The sequence below is a fragment of the Anas acuta genome, chromosome Z, assembly GCF_963932015.1.
Source record: "Anas acuta chromosome Z, bAnaAcu1.1, whole genome shotgun sequence".
Taxonomy (NCBI): domain Eukaryota; kingdom Metazoa; phylum Chordata; class Aves; order Anseriformes; family Anatidae; genus Anas; species Anas acuta.
The window spans coordinates 14,073,039-14,095,211 of record NC_089017.1 but is presented as its reverse complement, the minus strand read 5'-3'; the positions used below and the strand labels follow the sequence as shown (position 1 = coordinate 14,095,211).

The 22,173-nt window shown below is 39.2% G+C and overlaps 1 protein-coding gene across 5 annotated transcripts in view; it reads right to left on the bottom strand.

Annotated features, from left to right (window-relative positions):
- Positions 1–295: 295 nt before the first annotated feature.
- The window catches only part of DDX4 (DEAD-box helicase 4), a 33,508-nt gene continuing 11,630 nt past the window's right edge, over positions 296–22,173 (bottom strand). For 4 of the 5 annotated variants that reach the window (XM_068667402.1, XM_068667404.1, XM_068667403.1 and 1 more), the window contains 12 exons: positions 21,773–21,856; positions 19,784–19,831; positions 15,111–15,253; positions 13,913–14,065; positions 12,565–12,719; positions 10,585–10,714; positions 9,509–9,675; positions 7,756–7,901; positions 6,916–7,015; positions 4,446–4,716; positions 4,208–4,294; positions 296–1,059 (listed from right to left, as the gene is read on the bottom strand). In XM_068667402.1, the coding sequence (XP_068523503.1) occupies positions 979–1,059; positions 4,208–4,294; positions 4,446–4,716; positions 6,916–7,015; positions 7,756–7,901; positions 9,509–9,675; positions 10,585–10,714; positions 12,565–12,719; positions 13,913–14,065; positions 15,111–15,253; positions 19,784–19,831; positions 21,773–21,856 (1,565 nt within the window). In that variant the 3' untranslated portion in view covers positions 296–978. The remainder of the gene's footprint in view (positions 1,060–4,207; positions 4,295–4,445; positions 4,717–6,915; positions 7,016–7,755; positions 7,902–9,508; positions 9,676–10,584; positions 10,715–12,564; positions 12,720–13,912; positions 14,066–15,110; positions 15,254–19,783; positions 19,832–21,772; positions 21,857–22,173) is intronic. The other variant, XM_068667406.1, reaches the window with a different exon arrangement.

Genomic DNA, 22,173 nt, shown 5'->3' with positions numbered 1-22,173 from the left:
ATGTCTGTTTACATAGCTTCTATAAGTCTGGGAAACTCTTACAGACAAAACACCAAGCTTGCTCTGAAGATAACTTTTCCACAAGAGATACCAGAAGAGTACATTACATGTCTGTCGAAGGCAAAAACATACCACACATAGATCTGGTTTTCATCCTTCTCAAAAGGCTGCTTGGTATTACAGTGTATTTCAAATGCGTTGTGAATGCAGCCGTTTATCTTTAGTTCCATACCAAGACCACATATTTCATGCATGTTGAAAAAGTACCAGCTCACAAAGCTGCAATTATACATATTTTTTTTGTTTGTGTGTATTTATTGTAGAAGCAGCCATCAATACAAAGGCTTAAAAGTTTGAAAAAAAAAAAAGATGAAGTTTTTATTAAGTAATTGTTTACAACATGTTTAACAGCTCCTTAAGATTGTCACCTCATCATTTGGCACAGATTTCAAAACTGTCCTGTTGAAAATGCAGGGACAATAATTTTAGATGCACTCTTTACATAAAGCTCTCTCCCAAAACAGGTCTTCAGAGAACTATGTTCTCAGGCAAAATTCTGGTAACAAAGCAGTAAGTTCAAGGGATCTCCTAAATTCCACTTGCAAACAAAACAGGTATCACATCCCACCTGTTACAGCAATACATCCCACCTATTATAGCAACATACCAAACACCCCACCTGTTACAGCAACATACTGAACATCCCATCTCTTATAGCAACATACTGAACCATTTAACACTTAAGAAATACCTTAATTTTTTTTCCTGTATGTAGGAAGGCAAGAGCCATTTCATATTATTATAATCAACCCTGGGTTCATCATAACTGAGTATGCATACATTGACAAAAGCATCAGTGTAAGATACAAGCTAGGTTGTAAATATCAGATATTCCATAAACATTAACAGTAATGAGCATTTAGAAAAACAGCTCACTTAAAACACAAGAGAATAAAACAGTTTGGTACTAAATTGGCTTTAATCCCATGACTCAAATGAATTTGCGGAACTTGACATCCTCTCTCTTTCTGGGTTCATGCTGCTGCTGCCTTCATAACTCTAGAAAACAGAAGAGGTACTAGTTTAGAATCACTTACAATTGTTTTAAGCAGTTTGCGTTCATGACTCTCAATGTCATCTGAACATTTTTCTTTAAGTAAATGCAGAAACTTTATCATTAACCTTCCATGTGTGTCAGACCCCAGTCTGAAATTAATGCACTTTTATCAACCTCAGTTTTAATCAGGAGTGGGAATAATCTTTCCCCAAGACTAAATCCTAACTTCTTCCCTTATCCAATACAAATCAATTAACAGAACCTTGGGGCAAAACTTCCTTCTCTGTCTTAAGGCTCTCTGCCTCCATCACTAAAGTAAAGTCACATCACATCAGTAATACCCTTTTCCTTTGGGAAGTTGATTAAGCCTGTCACCTAAAAGATAGTTCCAAAATAGTCAGATAAAAGCCTCCAACAGAGTCCAGTTTCAAGTTCATCATTTCATCATCAAATTACCCTTGCATCCATTCCAGTTGAAAGAGAAAGTGAATATTGCACACAAATTAAGATGGAATCTTCCTTCCCCAGGAAAGAGGTCATCAGCATCCTTATTATGCCCACATAACAGCAGAAGCCTACTGCAGGTGATGGATTTATTAGCACCACTACAGAACATCAGATACAGGTCTCTCATTAATAATAAAGCAGTAGGAAAAAAACAGCATTACTAGTTTATTTCAGTGGAAAAAGAGCTCATTAGGTGTTGTGGTTTTGGCTGAGACAGGGTTAATTTTCTTCCTAGAGGCTCATAAAAGGCTGTGTTTTGGATTTTTGATGGAAATTGGTGATATCACACCAATGTTTTATTTGCAAAGCAGATAAGCTGCCTGATGGGCAGGACATTAGGAAGGCACAGTCTTCAGGAATGACTGTTTTTAGAAGGACTTGTAAAGAAGGCATTAGAGTTTGATGATCTCCAACTCCAGAGTTCATGCACTGAATATGTATTATTAAGAAGGCAGCATTCCCAAGGCTTCATGAACAGCAATTAGATTTTCTCTGAAACTCATGTGTGTGGAACAGAAGTCAGTATCAGATTTTGTAATTCAGAGGTCGCAAAGGACATGAAAGACTGACTCAGTTCTACAAGTCTAAGATTTCATAGAATCACAAAGTTTGGAAAACACCTCCGAGATCATCTGGTCCAACCCTCCCCCTACCACCAGTATTACCCAATAAGTACCACCAGTATGTCCCTAAGCACCACGTCCAACCTTTTGTGGTGCAATTGCCTAAAGTAACAAGGAAAATAAAACTAACATTCACATTTTAAAGAAAATGTACAGCATTGAAGAGGCTGTCAGGGTAGGGCATAGCTACATTACCTGAGCGTTCCCTAGGCTTCCAACCTTAGATGCTATCATGCTGAATGAGAGAGGGGATGTTAGGGAAGATACCACCATCAGGGGAGATACCGTCCCGAGGACCTCTTGACCCCTGGGATCAATCGACGGGCTGAGCCTCTCTTCCCCCCCCCAGCAACTGGGATGCCTTTGGGTGAGATTTGAACACTTGGTTATACTGGGTGTCTCCACTGAAACTTAGAAATCTCTCTGAGTCTTTGTGCCTTTTAACACGTTAATTTCCAGGCTGCACACCTGTGTCACCTGTGTATTTCACACATGCTAGCTTGGTTTTGCAGACAGTCACTATCGCCAGCAATTCAAGGAACCTGTGTACCTGTTGCTGTAATAAATCACACTTGATTGCATTGTTCCTAGCTGTGATAGCTCTCATTAAACACAGCTAGAGTAAGGGCATTTATACGTTATTGGTGAATCCGTGACCATGGTAGTTCAGTGCTCTGAATCCAACCAGACCCCTAAGGGTTAATGTGTTACTGGTGAACCTGTGATTGTGATAGTTCAGAACCCTGAATCCAACCAGGCCCGTAACAGTTAATCAGCTGCACCCCTTACCTCAACACCTTCTTTGAACACCCCCCCAGTGACGGTGACTCCAACTCTGGCCAACCCGTTCTAATGCTGAATCACTCTTCCTGAGAAGCAATTTTTCCTGATTTCCAACTTGCCTCCCCTAACTTTTTGGAAGCAAGCTAGATTAAGACTGATGAATACGCCTTTGGAAGTGATCTAAACAAATAAAACATCCTTGAACACAAATCAGAAGAAAGGTCCACTGAGGCTGCTTTCAAGAGAAAGAAGCATAAGTTTAAGTGTGTAACTGAGGTCCCAATGAAGACCCGAAGTAGGAAAAAAAACAGATCTAATTAGGGAGCTGGACAGGAAGGTAGATACAGATAAAACATCCTTTACTTTCACTAGTTATGGGACACAAAAAGATCACTCAAAACAGCAAGATCTAAACTTGAATAACTCTAGTTTCATATACCGTGTGAGCATAGACTGAGTAATTGTTTCTGAGGTCTCTAACAATATTGACATTTGGGATGCAACTGAAATGCAATGCAGTTCTTATGTAAGCAAGAGATCAAGGAAAGGCTTTTACTGAAGGCATGAAAATTCAAGTACATAATACCAAGAAATATTAAACATCAATTGAAAAAAAAAAAACATTCCAAGTAGGAACATGCATAGAACTAAAAAGGGATTTGGGAGCTACGCCACCCAGACTGACTCATTTAGTCAAGCTGTATTTTAACACCTGGTAACATCAATCCTAAGAAACCAGACGATTCTTTATCACAGACATTATGAACAATTATAACACGGATCAGATTAGGACATGAATCTAGCTGTAACTGCTTTAAAGTTTTCAGTCAAATGAATTACTCGATTGAGTGATTCATAATAAGCAGTGACTGTGTAACTAGCAACTCTCAGTTCCAACGTATGTAGTAGGGAAGTTTTTGATACTACAGCCTTTGTGCATGTCTGCACAAACCTTTTCTTCTAGTCACTTGACAATGCAGATCAAGACTAATGCAGCTAGCAAGGCTCCAGTCTAAACAGTCTCTGAAGTCTAACTCTTCAAAAGTTAAACAAGTTATCCAACATGAATTTCAGAAGTACTGAGTATTCTGAAGATGCACAACTAAGATAAGGGACACAATTACAGCCCAAAGTTTCAGCAATATATACTTGGTATATACATGTACATTGCTAACCACACTTTTATATTTACACAGAATTCCAAAAGCCAAGGCTCCCACTTCATTTTCAGACTTACCTTTTGGGTATTAACAGACATAACGGGATTTGTTCTTTGAACACTAAAAGCAAGTTCTTCCAACCAAACAGGAACTTCCTGATGAGCCTACATAATTAGAAAAGTAAATTTAGAGTCTTCCACTGCTTTGCCAATTCATATTAAGAGTTTCTACAAGCAAAGAAATAATACTTGCTTAGTATGTTAAAGTGAGATCCTAAAAAAAAAGTAAAGTTGAGCACTACAATTTGAAACTTACATCTGAAAGCACTTTAACTAGAGGTTGCGCAAGATGGCCATCTGAACCATTATCAAAAAATGAAATTGCTTTGCCGATATTTCCACAACGACCAGTTCGTCCAATTCGGTGTACATACACTTCAATTGTCGAAGGAAGATCGAAATTAATAACATGCTGAACATTTTCAATATCCAGGCCTCTTGCTGCCACTGAAGTTGCCACCAGAACTGGACATTTGCCAGAGCGAAAATCCTGAAGAGCTACCTCTCTCTCTCTCTGTTCCCTATCTCTGCCAAAAAGAAATACTGTTAGAATGGGTGTCTCTAAAATCTGCAGTATTATTTAAGATACAAGTTAAAAGGCCATGACTCAAAGACAGAAGTAGTTCCTGAAAAAACAACCCCAATATCCTACCAGTTAAAGATTTCTGATTTTTTTTAACTAACACAGCAGGAAGACATAGCAACTTATGCCTCCAGAGAAATTACATTTTTTGAGAGAATAACATGTATTAGAACCATTTCATCAGTGCATCTACAGTCCAATTAGAGGTAAACAAAACACTCTCAAAGTTGAGCATACAAAGCAGAAAAGAAGGATGTTATGGCAACCATAAATGTTGAAAGAAGGAAAAGACAGAAGAACTCCATTCTCAAGCATACAAATTAGTTAAGTGTTTTAAGCCACAAATTCGGAGTTAATCTCTATAGAATGCTCTGTCACAGAGATGAGCATTATAGTTAGTAATTAGTAATTCACGCCATTACAAAAGAACCATATCATACTCATTGTCTCCCTTAAGATCCACTTGTTCAACTGTTTCTTTATGCCATAGCTAAAAGTGCTTTTCCCACTACTCTGCATTAAGCCAGATTATTAAAGATGGATTCTATGTAGCTTCTTGCATAGGATCCAGTATAGGAGCCAACAGTATAGGTCTTTTTTTTTTAATCACCAGAAGAAAATTAGATTTGCTCTGGGTTTTGCATTTTTAAAGAGTGTTTATAGATTATCTATAATACCATAGATCTGAGTTTAATTCATGTTCTTTATTGTCTAACTGAAAGAACAAATTAGAAAGCTAAAAACCAGTGCTCTGTTTAATCCTGTGCATGTGTGCCATTTCTTTAAGCCTGGTAGGACACTATCCCAGAGAAGAGCCAACTATTATAACACACTTCAACTCAAAGAGCTCAGGTAGCTCTGACAAGTCAGCAGATTCCATGAAACTAGATATTCTATTCGTAATTATACTTTAATTCACTGCATAATAATTCTACCAGAATGCATTAAGAAAACTCCTTCCACACAAGACAGGTTGTACAATCACAATTCAGGCCAGCCACGCACAGGCCTGATCTTCTCAAAAAGATCTTTCATGTTTGTGAAAATGACAGTACATAGGATACAGACTTTTTTTTTTATCAGTTCTATAAAGGTTATTTTAACCTATCTACGGCCTTGGTATTCTGATGTTTGTCAAAACATCATCCAAAACAGAAGACATCCAAGACCATTCCTCTAAATTACAAGATGAAAAATAACACAATTACTTTGACATTTTGCAGCTCACTATGAATCTTAAGATTCAGTTAGCTAGCCTAGATTTTGACATAAAAATACTATGTTTCAGCTCATTATGTGAAAGACAGATTGCCTTAGACCTCAAATTAGTGAGCATCCCACCTTGTTTCTCAGCATTTGTTCAGAAACACAACACTGATGATTAGAATGCAAATACAAATTAGAAGAACCTTCTCTTTACACCAAACTCTAGTGTTAGAAGTCCATGAACACATCAAGAAGGAAAACAATAGCATCAAAAGCCTGTACAGGATATGGCTGGACTTAAGACTTTAGGAAACCTGTAAGACAGACTGGAAGATCCACAACTGTCACTTTAGTTCATGAACACCATCTTGCCACTAACATCGGTATCTTTTTTGGTCATGCAAATTATGACAGAATCTACATATAAACACCTTTTGATTCTACCCAATTTATTATATCCTAATTTTATTGTTTAGCAGCAGGTATAAGATCCTTCAGCTCTTACAGAGCATTTGAAGTATGCTCAACCACCAAGATTGATCCTGCACCTACAACATCAGACAGTGATAAGTATTACAGAGCAGCACTGTCAAGTTTTCTTTGCAAAAGTGCTATCAACTACTACAACATCAGGCTTTGCACACCCATAAATGTTTACAGTGTAAAGGAGAATGATAATGTATGTCATGTATTGTATTTCCAGCTCTTACAGAGCATTTGAAGTGTGGTAAACCATGAAGATAGATACTCAGCATATGCAGTGAGAACTGGCCTTCAGAAACACTGCATTTTCAACACAGTTCAGGTGCTGAAGATTACAAGGCAATCTGAGCCAATAAAAGCTAAGTCACAAACATGAAAGTTCAAGAAAAAACTTCTAAGATTATTACCAGCTTTCACTGAAAAAATACTTAACCAACTTTCACTTAATACTTACCCATGGATGCTAGTGGTTGGTATGTTTTCTTGACAAAGAAAGGCTGCAATGTAGTCTGCTTTTTTCTTTGTCTCCACAAACACCATGGTTCGTTCATTACCTACGTTGAACAAGAGTTCAGATCTATTGCAGTTTGAAACCTGATGCAGTTTCACTATTCACAGCTACAGTTACTTCTAATATCTAGTGTAAGAAATGGCTTTGAATAACGGCTTTAGCTAATAGATACAATTTCTTGACTGTGTTGAGCTAATTCAATCCATCAATTTCCCGATCAACACAAACTCAGATGAACACTAGTGCATCATGTTTCTCCTTAGCAGAGAGATGAAATACAGATTCCGCTCTGTGGTAAGTCTCAGTATGAAGTCTCTTTCTATAGCATGTAGATTGACACGACACAATTCTGAATACTGAACACCACTAAGGTACACCAAAGGGAGCACCAAACTCACTCCCAGTTTTGAACATTAAAACATATGATGCATTCAGATCATCACTGTAAATATCCCAGCCATGGCACCTGGGACAGGCACAGAGGTTCACTTTCATTTAGTAAGCCCACACTCTGGAGGTAATACCACCAGGTTCTAAAGTAGTTACTACATGTCCATGCAAAGAAACTAACCATCTGGGAAGCTTCTCTGCCACTACTCAGAGGAGAGACTCTGACAAATAGTGGTAACACTAACAAGTCTAAAACCTGTAACTCCCTGAAAAATGATTGAAAAAACTTCAGTCAATAATGTTGTAAATTAAACCACGACCCATTTATAAGCAAAAGCACAGATTTAGAAGTGATTGTATCCCTGGAAGACAATTAGTAGTAAGGAAAGCTACCTGTCATATGCAGAATTTCTATGAGCTTATCCCTCTTGGAATACTGGGGAACCAAAAGAATACTTTGCTGAACATCACTGCAGGCTCCACCCACATGTCCAACAACAACAAATAGGTAGTCCATTTTCAAAAATTCACCAGCCAGCCTTGAAAAGAAAGAAAATTGAGCAATTTGAAGTCTATTGTGTAGCTTATTTTTGCTTTAAGATCAAGCGACTTCATGTGTTGTAAGCATCACAATTACTTACACCATTCCTCAGATGGCAGAGATTATAAAACCGTATATGCAATTTTTAAAAAAGCTAGAAGTCTATTGTTTTCTAAACTGCTGTACAAAAAAATTAAGAAATCCACATACATACTTGAAGTAAAATGGTTTATTGACACAGATGCTCACAGAACCTTTCTTGGGACACTATTTCATCACTGTCTGGAAGTCCAGAATTTGAAACTGACCTTTGAGAGACAGCACCAACTTTAATGACTGTTGAAAAAAATAGGAAAACCATGGCTCTCAACTCCTCTACCTAGAAAGAGTCTTAATTACCCAAGTTCAGGAATAAAGCCAAAAGGTATGCTTAAACTAAATCTGACTACACTCTAAAAGGACTGAATGAAAGCGCAGGAGAGCATGAAATTAACAGGGCCAAAGAGAGCACCATGTCCTACCTACACTATTCGAAGTTGTTTTGAAAGTAGAATAAAGAAAAAAAATAGGTTTTCTGATTCCAGAATCAGAAAAGCAGTAAATCCCTGGGAAAAAAAAACGATTCCAGAGAAGGAGCTTTTCACTCTCTAAACTGAGAAGATCACTTTTAGGCATTCCGATTTCAAAAGGTGACAAAAATATTATCAGATTTCTGAACTGTGATACAAGCACTCAAGTTTCTGAAGTCTTTTATCAGCATTTGCAAATCCCGCAGGACTGACAGCAGCAAGATAGTGTTTTGCTTTGTTTTAAAAAGAAGCAATCAGTGTATGTCTTGCACAGTTAAAGACTCTCTCTTTTCTGAGGTTGTTAATTACACTCATTCCTCATTATGCAGCAGAAACATGTAGCAAGACTATTAGCCAAAACAAACTTATGAAGATAACCTAGAGATCCAGAGACCAAGGATTCCTCCCGTGGTTTGCCAGGCTCAGCAACACCATTACCATCTGCTGAAATTTGATCTCTGCTTGGGAAGTAGAACCTTAAGGGTAGTGAATGATAGAGCTTTAACATTCATCTAAAACACATTAGAGAAGTTTCAGAATTACCAAAACCAAAGAGCACTCGTGCATATAAAGAACGGTATGTCAGAAAGGCTGGTGAGTTGAGCAACCATTGAGCTGTTTGTTTAAACTTCACCCTGACAGCAAAAATAGAAGTACTGGTGCTGCCTGTTGAACACAGCAGAATCACTGCTTTTGTGCTTGCACAAAAATATGGAGCAATAAGGGCAGGAGACAAATAGAGGTAGGATGAGGATTGCTGCAGAAGTAGTAGAATTCAAGAGCTTTCAGACATATTTCACAGCTTCCCTGAGACTCCCCAGCTAAATTAAGCAATTCATCTTTCATCTATACAAGTTAGGATATCTGTTGTTTAGAAAAAAAGACAAGTCTTCAGCAAGGAATGTTAACTGTATAGCTTTTCAGTATACTCTAGCAAGTTTGTAAGTTTTAAAAATACTTAATATACTTAATTCTTCTGACATTCAGCTCTACAAAAGTACACCTTCAGCTCTATTTCCATTTTTATTTAGCTTACCTCTGAACTTCTTCAGGGAAAGTGGCACTAAACATCAGTGTTTGGCGGTTTTCTTTTGATGGCATGTCTGGGGAAGAAATCAGCTTCTTCATATCTAAGCCAAAACCCATATCAAGCATGCGGTCTGCTTCATCTAGCACCAAGTATTTCAATTCACACAAACCAATCTGTAAATATTTCGGTGAAAGAAAAATTGCATTGATTCAATGACAGCACACACTTAAAATAATGTCTTAGCTGCCAAAATACATCTTTTACTCCTTTCAAATAGAATTTAATTATTGACAAACAAGATCAGTCCTTATCATGCATTTTCTTTTATTTGAAATGAAACTGTGTTCAAGTCTTAGGTTCTCTCCCTCACATGTTCTCAGAAAACTCTTTGTTCTGTAAAAATTAAACATCAGAAGACACGTAAAGGACATTACAACTTCCCTTTGCTGATGGAGACTCATTGTGACTAGAACCCCAAGAACCACAGAAAGCCAATCTCTCTACTGTATTACCAAGGGTTTTTTTTCTAAATTATTTGCCCAGTGCAACATCACTGAGACACCACTATAAAGCAATTTGAATTTATAATGGCTTGAGGAATAAAAATTCAAATACATTACACCTGAAATTTATTATATTTTGAACAAAACCAGTATGAAAAAGTTCGAAGAATTAACATCAGCACAATTCTACCAGCAGATAAAAGCTGTTCTGTAGCAAAACAAGCAAGACATGAAAAGAAAATCTGCTACGGAACTTTCCATGAAAACTAAGACAACACATTCCACCTATTTAACTATAAAATGTAGCTGAATACTGCAGCCAATTTGATCTAGACTGGTATTTATCAGCATGCCCTGAAAAGGAGTGAAGAGATCTGGGCTCACAGTACACTTTCAAAATCCTCGTGGTATTCAGTTATTCCAAGAAAAGGTCACTTGGATTAAGTGCCAGTACGAAGACAGCATACTGCCTGGTGTTTGTGGCTCTGTATTTGCTTCTAGCAAATCTGAATAATGAACACCAATATACGCAAGACTAAGAGTGCTTAAGGGAATTCAGGCTAAGTTTCACAATCTTACCTTCTCTTTTCCAATAATGTCTAGAAGCCTTCCTGGAGTGGCACATAATATATTACAGCCTTGCATTATCTGACGAATTGAATGGCCTGTTTGTGTGCCTCCATAGATCACAACAGGCCTTATACAAGTTCTATTTTACAGAAAAGAAGTGTGATTAATTTGCCATGTAGATAAATTGCATTATTACAGAAAAACATATGATCAGATTTACCACAAACCAACTTAAACTGACTTGTTTAATTCCTTCACCATACAGCACAGCCTATTATCAAAAGCAGGACCCAAGACTAAAAACACACTCACAATAAGCTCAAGGTTCCCATTCATACTACCATTTCAGAGGATGCATAAGTGGCTTTCTTGGAATGAACACTGCATCTCACCTGCATTCTTCCCTCATCCTTCAACTGAGATAGAGCACTGCAGTAAGAACTGAAATGTGTTAGACATTGTTCCCTTTCATACTGAAGACTTAGACGGACGAGGATCAAAAAATATGCCATTCAGAGGCTTCTCACATATCAAAAGAACAGTGCAGTACATATACCAAAGTGCATCTTTGTAAAGCAACTAGTCACATGGAGAACGCAGCACAACACTCAAGCGCAAGACTGCAAGCACCTTCCATCACTGGATCATTTAGTACTCTCTCTGGTAAGGTTTTTGTCTAGATCAACAAAGTAAAACTGCATCAGATTTCCTTCTGTAGAAAGAACAACCCTATAACCATGAACTACCTTATTCAGCCACTTGCTAGGCTTCTACGTTCATGCAATGAGCATTTCCATATTCAAATTCTAGATGTCTGTTCCTGAAGATACTATTCAGCTTCATACATAACAAGGCCGAATCCCAACTGGTATATTTTTACTGTTTATCTGGAAGTTTTCACAAAACTTTGATCATAAATATAAGTAGGTTGGACTGGTAACATATCAGCATTTATGTTACCAGTTGATGATATTTTATATTCCTGTTTGTGAGCTAAAGTGAAGAGCTTAAGAAAATATCAGATCTGAACTGAGCAATACACACACTATACTGAAGAGGCAACAGGCTCACAACCTGATATTGTTTAACTGGCTTATGTTGTATCTTGCTTTTACTGCCAGGCAGCTGCAGCAGCAGCTTTCTGAATTCAAAAGGTAGTTTATTGTGAAGTAGTCTGTATGTAGTTTAAAAGAGCATTAATTAGTAGAACTAGCTACATGAGTAAAACAGTTTTAGGTATTCAGACGCTACTCTTAGTACTATGCTGAGCCAATAGCTATGTACTACCTCCAAGAGCAAAAAACAGCCACCAAGCCAAAGTTTGCTTGAACAACCAAAGGCAAGTCCACCTGACTTTGCACTGAAAGTGATGCTCTCCATTCCCCCTTTTAAGAATAAGAAGTCATTACAGATAATTGATGTATTTCCTCCATTCACTGGTGAACCTATCACTGAATAGCAGAAAAATCACTAGCAATCTAGCATAAAGATAATCTCATCTATCATGCAACATCCAAGGCCGCAATGACAAGTTAAAACCTTTTGTTTTGAAGAAGAACTACTGAAGAAAACCTTCCCCGAACTGGGAAATATTTCTGTTCAAGACCAGAAACACTGGAAAGTATAGAGGTACTACAAACCATCACTGAAACCCCTAACACAACTCTGTCAAGATGAAAGTAACAGCAAGTAACCAATAAAGCAAGCTAAATTTAAGCTCTTTAAGCTCTTCAATTATCTGATCACTAAAGACAATGCGACAGTTTTAGTACTCCTCTACAAGCCGAAGTAAGCTTCCCCACCCTTGCCAATGTGAAGATGAAAAGTTTAAATTTCTAACCATATGGTAATAACTTGCTAACCACCTAAATGCAAGTGTCTGTAATCATTCCATTTGACTGGCAAGAAAAATTTTTTGAAAGCTTCTGAAAGAACGCAGACTTGCAGATTAAGTAACAAGCAATACCAGGCAGCAGTGCACAAGCTTACCCATAGACAAATTTCCTTGCTTCTAGGAAGATCTGATTTATCAGTTCTCGAGTTGGGGCAACAATAATACATTCTGGCTCTTGCTGCTTTTTAAAGCTACTGGCAGTTACGCCATCTCTCATCATCTGGGCCACAATTGGTAGGAGAAAAGCTGCCTAAAAAAAAAAAAGCATTAATATATGTTCAGCCTTAAAGCATTAATCAGTTACACTAAATGCTGTGTATCAATCTTAAAAAGCTGGAGCGCTATAGCACACTATCAACTTCAAGCAAAACACACTGCAAAAGGATTGACCTGAACACACCACAGAACAACAAAACTTATTTCTCCCTACTCGCGAAGTACAAAAGCACCTCTGGACCTTCAGAGTCTAATAATGCAGGAACACCATCATGCACTACCTTACTTCTGAGTTCTTTGGGCAGTTCTACACATCCTCCTGATGCACACTGGTAATTGATAACCCTGGCATCAAATGCCCTTCTAGAACATGCACTTAGAAGCTTGACATTACCATTAACAGATTTGTAAGGTACCAACGTATCACTAATCTCTAGACTATTACAATAGTACATCAGTTTGTGACATCTGCATCAACACTCTTAGTTACCAGTAAGACAAATTACCCCCAAAATAGAACATTTAACAGTTGTCCCAAAAGCATTCAGAATATTTGTAGCATAAGACTTGGACACTATACCTCCTTTCCATAAACAGGAGAGGTTTTTCAAAACATTAACTAATAAGCTACATAACACAGCTGGAGTTCTACATTACACTGAACTTCAAATAGCTATGCTTAATAGCCAAATAGTCTCATATGGAGCTGTCAATGGTAAGGTTTCAGTATATTAGAGAGTTTAAAAAGTTGAGACAACTGTCACCTTCATAACTCTAGTCACTGTTCCATTATTAAGATCAGATATCTGAAACTAAGCATCAGACTGATCAGACCTGGTAAAACCAAGACAACACACCAGACACACTATTACAATCTGGCATGAGTGTAAAAAAAAAAAAAACCTTCCAACTACTGAGTTTTTTCCATGATGGCCTGTATGTCTATTTCAGTATCTGCAGACCTGGAGACTGGCCTGCTGTGCCTAGTAATTAGTTCACTGATGTATTTAAAAAGATAATAAGCCTGAGAATGTGAATATCCACCCATCCTGTATATCTGTGAAGAACAGTACACTTGCCATTTCTGTGCAAAGTAAATCATTCAACACAAAAAAATAATACATTAGATGCTTTTCAATAAAAGAACGGTTATTGAGAAGACAGGCATTTACCTAAAACTTCAAAGTCACATTTCCAGTATAAACAAATGTTATACAAAATGCTTACAGTTTTTCCTGATCCTGTCTGGGCGCATGCCATTAAATCCCGCCCTGCCAGTATAATAGGAATGCTGTACTTCTGCACTGGTGTAAGTTTAGAATATCCAGCTCTAGCAACGTTCTTGTTTAAAGTCTGACAGAGGCTAGCTTCTTCAAAAGACTGTAGAAGAAAAAAGAAAAATGTGCATTTTACATTATACAACTACGTAAGTTAGAGTTTTAAAAGTGAGATGTTTATATGATACAGACATCTGAACACTGGAAGTGTGTTAAATTATGAGGGAGGGGTTTCACCAGTCATCTAGACTGTCAAGATTCTCACAAGTGAAAGACCCAAGGTTTTCTTCAAACCCACTCATGCCCTGCAAAGTAGTGGTATTTGTGTGTCAGTAAAGGATTTGGAGAACTGCATAGAAGCTGTGTATTACATCTGGATTCAAACATTTGCACCATGACACACTGAAAATGAACTAGAACTGTTTTGTTACATGTACTGGATATATTCAGTCTCTGTGCTAAAACTACTAAGGGGAGTTAAATCAACATCACTATTCAGGAGCAAAAAGCAGCATATGTGACAACACAATTTTAACTTCAGTGAGAGAACCTTTGTAGGAGTGGGAAAGGGATCAACTCTACGTGTTACTACCATCCCTGCCTCTGCCATTCTTCCTCATCCTTCTTCCTAAAAATGAGTCTGTCTTTTTGTTGTTGTTCAAGCTAGCCAACTGGCATTCTGTGGAAGCAAAGTTACAGAGAGCTTTTAAAAAATAAACTGCAGATAAGAGAAAATGGGGCTACAGATGTTCAAAACCACCTTTGTCCAAATGAAAAGTATTCCAACAGGTATTCATTCACAATCTTAAAGATTCCCCAACAACCAACTTCAATAAGATGACTATCAACCTTCCTAGAAATTGCTGCCCAAGACCTTTTTTTTTTTACAAGCCGTAAACTGGTGTTTTCTGTAACTTAATATACATACTTCCTGTTCATCCAGCATTACCTTTTTTAAGCCATTTCTGTCATTTGTCAACGTAATCTTGAACTCAAATTTGTATCTTCCAGGAAGGTGGCATCACCTTCCAGCACAGTATTGTTTCCAATATTCAAACTCTGTATTTTCATTAGGACTGTATACTACACTCAGGATACATCCTTGCAGAATTATGTAATACAGTCTCCAAGACTAAGAGTTTACTAACCATTAATGGTGCTGGAGGGTCAAGTCCTGACACTTCGACAATGTTTTCATCATACTTGTCAAAATTGATTCCTGTTTGATAACGTGCAAAGATTGTTTCCTCATCATCAGGTGGAGGAGGGGGAATGTACGTCACCTTTGGACCTTAAGAATACAAGAACATAAATTGATGAACAGTAACAGAAAATTTAAACTTAGACTATTTTAAGTACGGAGCTATTGAAAGGAAGTTCAGTGGTACATCATTTGCTCTTTCCTCCACTTTCTAGGTAAGAAAGAAATTTCATACACTAATTCAATTAAAATTTAGTTTTATACTACTAGACCTAAAATTTACTTGCATGTGAAGTCAGACTTTTGTAAAGCATTTTTATAAAGCACTCATCTCACATTTTCTCAAGTTTAAAAGCGACTCACAGAAAATTAGGCTCTACAGTTCTACAACAAAAACTCATTACACTATAAATTGTTAATAAGCAAGGATAATTCATTTGTCATGGCAGTACATTTACACTTCTGTATTCTGCAAGGTACGTTTCAAGCTAATAAACACAGATGTATAATGAATTATTTGATATTCACTAAAGGTTACCAATAGAACACTTTTCACAGGAAGCAGGGTCCCTCCAGTCTTGGTCACATTGTTCATTACTCACTTTCAAATACAAACCAGAAGCCCCTTTATTAAGATCAAAATTAAAAAGAGCCCTTCTACTGTGGGGAACTGCCAACTGGAGGAGATATTTTCCTGAAGAATCTCCTTTTATGATTGTTTTTCCTTGCAACTCCCACACCTATGCCTTTAGAGCTGAGGTGTATTTTCTATCCCATTTCCTCATGTCCTCTCCATGGCCATGCAGGTAACACCACACATAGTGGCACGTAGTGAGTGTTCCCACTACATCCCCTCTCTTGAGCACATGAATGCCTACTCCTAAGAGATGAGATTGGTTCACAGAAGTGGAGAGAAAGGAATTCTCTTAGGGTTGCTGCACCTGCCGAGACAAAGGCCCACAGGGAGGAAGAAAGACTTTCTCCATGTTGCTGGAGTTGCCCGCCAGTTCATCACCCATTTGTCCTTCTCTGTCTTTCTAGATCATTACTCTCAATGAGTTGGCATACAACAGTGGTGCACTCTGTACAAACTTCTGCCACACGGGTGGATGTGCACCTGGCTGTCTCAATCTTTGAGTAACTGCTATTTGTTCAGGCCACCAAAAATCACTTCAAGCGTTGCTAGTTCCTTCAGGTACTGGATAGCTCTCTCCCTGCTGGTCCACTTGCCTGGGTGACATACAAAATCTTCCTTGAAGGCACATCCTTCCTTCACACCCGACAGGAGTCCCCTCTAGAAGCTGAGGGCTTGTGCCTGTTTTCCAGTCACTCTGTCAATGCCTCCTCCATAAAGAAGGATCCCAGCTGCTTGGCTTCCCTGCCCTCTCATTCCATGCCACTGGCCCTGCATCAGAACAGCCAAGTGGCAATGTGCTCTCCTGTGTAACAGCTAGGAACTTTTCACATATCTCACAACTCTCTCAGGTATAGGGATCACATTTATGAGATCTACTTCTCCCTCCGTTTGTTCTCAGGATGGCCCAGTGCTGACCCCAGCAGGCCGATCAGCACCACACAACTGCTCACCCTCACCAGGTGGAACGGAGGGAGTATCAGAAAAGTGCAAGAACTCCCATGGCTTGAGATAGGGACAGTCTGCTAGGTAAAGGAAAAACAAGGAATGAAGGAATTCATCTGCTACTTCCAATGGCAGGCAGATGTTCAGCCACTTCCGGGGAAACACGGCTCATCATGTGTAATGGTTTCTTGGGAAAACAGACACTATCATTCCAAATGCCTCCTCCCTCCCTACACCCTGTCCTTCTTTCCCCTGTATTTTATTGCTGAGCATGATGCCATGTGGTGTGGGATATCCCTCCTCTGGTCAGTCTGGGTCAGCTGTCCTTGCTCTGTTCCCTCCCAGCTTTTAGCACATCCCCATCCTCCTTGCTGGCAAAGCAAAGTAGGAGAGTCTTTGACTATGTGCAAGCACAATTATGCAACAATTAAAAACACTACTGTATTGTCACCACTATTTCCATCAAAAATCCAAAACACTGCACCATACGAGCCGCTAGGAAGAAAATTAACTCCATCCCCGCCAAAACCTTGATAGCCTGCTTTGGAGTCAGTCACCTGCCTTGCCCACTTCATCTTCCTTCCCCTTCTTGGTAGACGTGCTTCTTCCCTCACTCAAGTTTTCTCACCCATTGTTTCTTCTTGTAAATAAGGGCAACTGACACCAGCACAGGCTGGCTCTGAGGTACAGCTGCAGGGCCTGTTGCAGGAGTTGGATCAGCACTGAGTGTGGCCAGACCCCCACACATTGCAGTGATCTGTGTCTGTCTGGAAGTGCCAGGGCGATGGCATAACTTTTTTTAAAACATTTTACCACTTTTTCAGGATTCTGCACTTGTTCAGGGTGAAGTTCCAAAATACTGGAGGCGCTCACTTGTCCTAGGTGCCTGCCCATATCCTCCCACACTCCCTGCCACTTAACTATCCTGCCTCAGGGCAGACATCTGGTTGGTGTTCTTAGAAGTTTAGCAACCTGAAACACATTCAGGAGACACGGCAATAGGAACATGTTCATTTAAACATCCTGAGGATATTGATTTCTCAAGAGCTACTGTAACTAACCTGGAGAAAAACGGGACAATGAAGGAGAAAGAAAAGGGAAAGAAGCAGGGGAAGTGTCTTCCCTCATTTCTCCCACAGATTGGCTCCCAAAAGGAGAAAAAGCAGAGTGTGTAATTTATAGTTTCCAAGAGATGGTTCTCAAAGTACAGGACTGACAGCAATGGTGAGTACAAACACCCAATTGGTCTCACAACCACTAATTCTATCATATCATAAGCCAGTGACATAGCACAGTGAACTACAAGCCTAAACCAGCTCCCAGAAGTGATAAACAGCATTACAGGAAGCCTAGACAGCAAAAAAGGTGTTACACAAGAACTTCGGGAACAAACACAACAACTCAGAGCAAAATGATCAATGTAGTCACCAGCAACAATTAAACTATCAGAATGTTTTTTAAACAGTCTGTTGTAACATGCTGGGATGGAGTTCCCCTTTCCCCACAGCAGCCCACACAGTGCTGTGCTCTGCACCTGTAGCTAGAAAAGCCCTGGTATCACACTGGTGTTGCGTCAATTGCTGAGTGGTGCTGGCACAGCACCAAGACTGCCTCCAAACCTCCCAGAGCCAGCAGGCTGGGGGTAGGCAAGAAGTGGGGAGGGGACATCTCCAGGGCAGCTGACCTAAACCAACCAAGGGATGTTCCATAGTGTGAGATGGCACACAGCAATACAAGGTGGGGAAGGGGGAGGAGGGGATCTCATCGTGAAGATGTCTGTCCTCCTGAACAACTGCCATGCATATTGAGGCCCTGCTTCCCAGAACATGAGCAAACATCACGCATTGATGGGAAGGAGAGAATTTTCTTCTCTCTGTGCTTCTGCACAGCCTTTGTTTTTTGCCCTTTCTTTTCCCTTTAATTGAATTATCCTTATCTCAACCCGTGAGCCTTTCTTCCAGCCTACTTTCTTCTCCCCACTCTCTTCTTCTGAGAAGGGGAATGAGAGCAATTGTGGTGAACTTCAGCTGCCCAAAAGACAAAACCAGACCAGATGTCGATCTGATCGTATCTGTCATTAACTCAACCCATGAAGCCCCACCATTGATGCCGAAAGGACTGTGGTGGTTTAACCCAGCAGGCAGCTCAACACAACACAGCCGTATGCTCACTCCCTTTTGTCCCAGAGCAATGAGGGAGAGAACTGGAAGAAAAACAGTGAAACTTGTAGGCCAATAAAGAGAGTTTAACAGGACAGAAAAGCAAAGCAATAATACCAACAAAAGAATATTCAAAACAAGTAACGCACAGTGCAATTGTTCACTATCAGCTGACTGATGCCCAGCAGCATCTGAGCTGCAGCAGCCTTACCCTGACAGCCAATTCCCCCCACCCTATTTTATTACTAAGCATGACACAAGTTATTGGACATCCCTTTGGCCAGCCTGGGCCCTCTGTCCTGGCTGTGTCCCCTCCCTGCTCCACCTCCCTGCTCCTGGGACACCCTCAGTCGCTGGCAGTGCAGCATGAGGAGCTGAAACATCCTGGGCTCTGTGCAAGCCTTCCTGTGAAACAACTAAAACATTGGTGTCTTATGAGCACTATTCTCATCCTAAATCCAAAGCACAACACCACATCAGCTACTAGGAAGAAAAATAGCTCTAACCCAGCCAAAACGAGGACATCACTTCAGGACAATCTTGGGAAAAAAGAAATCTCTAGCAAGAAACTAATGTCAGTTTTTAAAATCTTGCATTGTTTCCTCCAAGGCAAGGTTTTTTTTCCCCTAAAATAAAATGTCGTGAGTAACAAGAAATTCACACATGCTTATGGTTACAGCACCTTTGTTTTAAGAAACTCAACCCCTTCACAAAATCAGATGCATTTTGTGCTACACAGCCAACTTCTACATACATGAAAAGTCAAACTTTAGCATCATCATCGTAATTTCTCAAGTGTTAGGGAATATTTAAATCAGAAAACACTACCCTGTTATTTCAATAGCCACACATTTTTAACATCCAGTCCATGAAAGTTCTTACCTTGGCATTCATCCATGGCATGCATGTTGTTTTCATGATCATGGTCACCTGAAAAGCAAAGACATTTATTCTTACAGTGAGGAAATGCAGGTTTTAACAGATGAAAAAAAGTGTATTAATGCTGAGCTATTACAACAGCACACACAGAATCCTTTTTCAGTCCTTAACCTTGCTATTCACAAAACAGAAAGATCCTCAACCCTAAGTGGCTGCCTCCAGCTACGCTATGCAAGCAGTTGTATTGCTCATTTTAAAGAACGGTAAAAAAGAAAACTTTAATACAAGGCCCTTCAACAAAAGAAAAGAGGCTAGAATTATAGGTAGGAGATGCAAGACTGAGTGAAGAGGAAGGACAATAGCAAAAGCTGAAATACTTTTCTCAAACCATTCATAAAAATATTTGAAGCCTGAATTTTGCAAGTGGTACCACAGAAGTATGGTGATGCTGCAGTACCTCCTTTGACTCCGTTTAAATTCTTCCTCCCTACACCACCACAAGCACAGAAGAATAGGATCAGGCCATCTTATTAATCTGATTGCGCGTTCTAAACAAGATTGAAGTATCAACTCTGGACATAAATACTAGCTCCAGAGAGGCAGTCAGAATTGTTACCTGGACCAGGAATACTGTTCCACATCAGGACTTGAGCTATTTATTCTGTGAAATCACAGCTGCATGGAGGTGGTGACAGGGAAGACAAGCAAAGATGCAACATTCAATGCATGTAATCACTTTTTAATAGACTTATTTTTCAATCACAAGATCTTCTTTGCTTACACAGTATCTAGTAACAAAATGCACAAAACTATTTAAGAAAAGTCAGCACAACCCAATCTTCATTACCTCTACCACCTCTATTATAATGGCCTTACCCCCATTCAGAGGGAGGAAGCATAACCACCTAATAGCACTCCTGCTGTCCGGCCACAGAATACAACTGTTAAAATAAGAAGCTCACCTAACATCAGTGGAGTTCTTTTCATTAGATATAGAAATGTTCTCTTACTATACAATGGACACTTTCCCATGCAACTACCAAACAAATCTTTCCACATGACAAGAAAAATTGCTACCTTCCAATTTCCTTAACAATCATTAAGTACTAACACTTCACACAATAATACTGAAAAAGGAATGAATTACTATCCTGAATTAAGGATGCAGTGTGTCCACTACAGAGACATGTTAATAAGCAAATAGTTGAGTTTCTAAAAATCATGAACTGAACTAAATTTAATCTGAACAAACCTAATTTGAATTAAGCCACAAAAGCAACTCAATTGCTTTCAGGATATTGAAGAGCACATCTGAAAACACGTACTAATCATTGCATCTTTTCTACAGTGAAAAATCCTACTTTTGCCAGTATCACAGAAAATGTTCTTATATTCAGAGTATTCATCATCCACACTACCCATTACACTAGTTTAACAGTATTTATAGTTTGAATTACAAGACTTTTGTGACCAATGGACTACTAGGTAGCAAAACACACATCAGTGGCAAAAGACAGGACCATAAGGGAAAGTGCTCTTGTAGATGGAAAAAAAAATAAAATAATGTCAGCAGGAAAATGTGGCCTCACAGGCTACAGAACTTACGCATTCTCAGCCTGCACAAATATAAATCTTTTCCTTGGAGATAAGAAAAATCTAGAGTGACAATAGCAAAGCTGAAAAAGTTCTTAAAGGCTTGCTTTGAGTTTTCTGTTTAGCATTTCTGCTTCTTTGTGCATTAACTTACACGGCAATAAGAGGACCAAAAAATGCAGAAGACAACAGCTTTGAAAATCTAATTGCTGAAATTTATCTACATTACAAACATATTTAGTTTGGGCATGCAAGCAGGCCATCTAGCATGACAATAGGTTCTTCACTGGCAGAAAAATTAAGCTAACACCATTTAGCAAAGCTATGAAGGTACTGCATTGCTAGAAATCAGCAATGAAGAAATCCAAAATATTCACCATGCTACTAAACAGTCTTTACCTGAATGACCTCCAATTGCTCCCCTTCCTCTAGGACCAAGAAAGTTGCCCTGCGGAGGCTTGTCTCTATGCTCATTTCTAATACCTGTAAGTAATATACAGTATAGTGGATATAGCATCCAACATTAAGTCATATAAAGAACTATGCTTAAAGCTAGTAAAATACAATCACAGAATATCCCAAGTTGGAAGGGACCCACAAGGACCATTGAGCCCAAGTCCTGGCTGCACACAGGACCACCCAAAAACTAGGCCATGTGCCTGAGAGCGTTGTCCAAATGCGTCTTGAACTCCTGCAGCTTGGTGCCGTGACCACTGCCCTGGGGAGCCTGTCCCAGTGCCCGACCACCCTCTGGGTGCAGAACCTTTCCCTAACCCCCAGCCTGACCCTTCCCTGTCCCA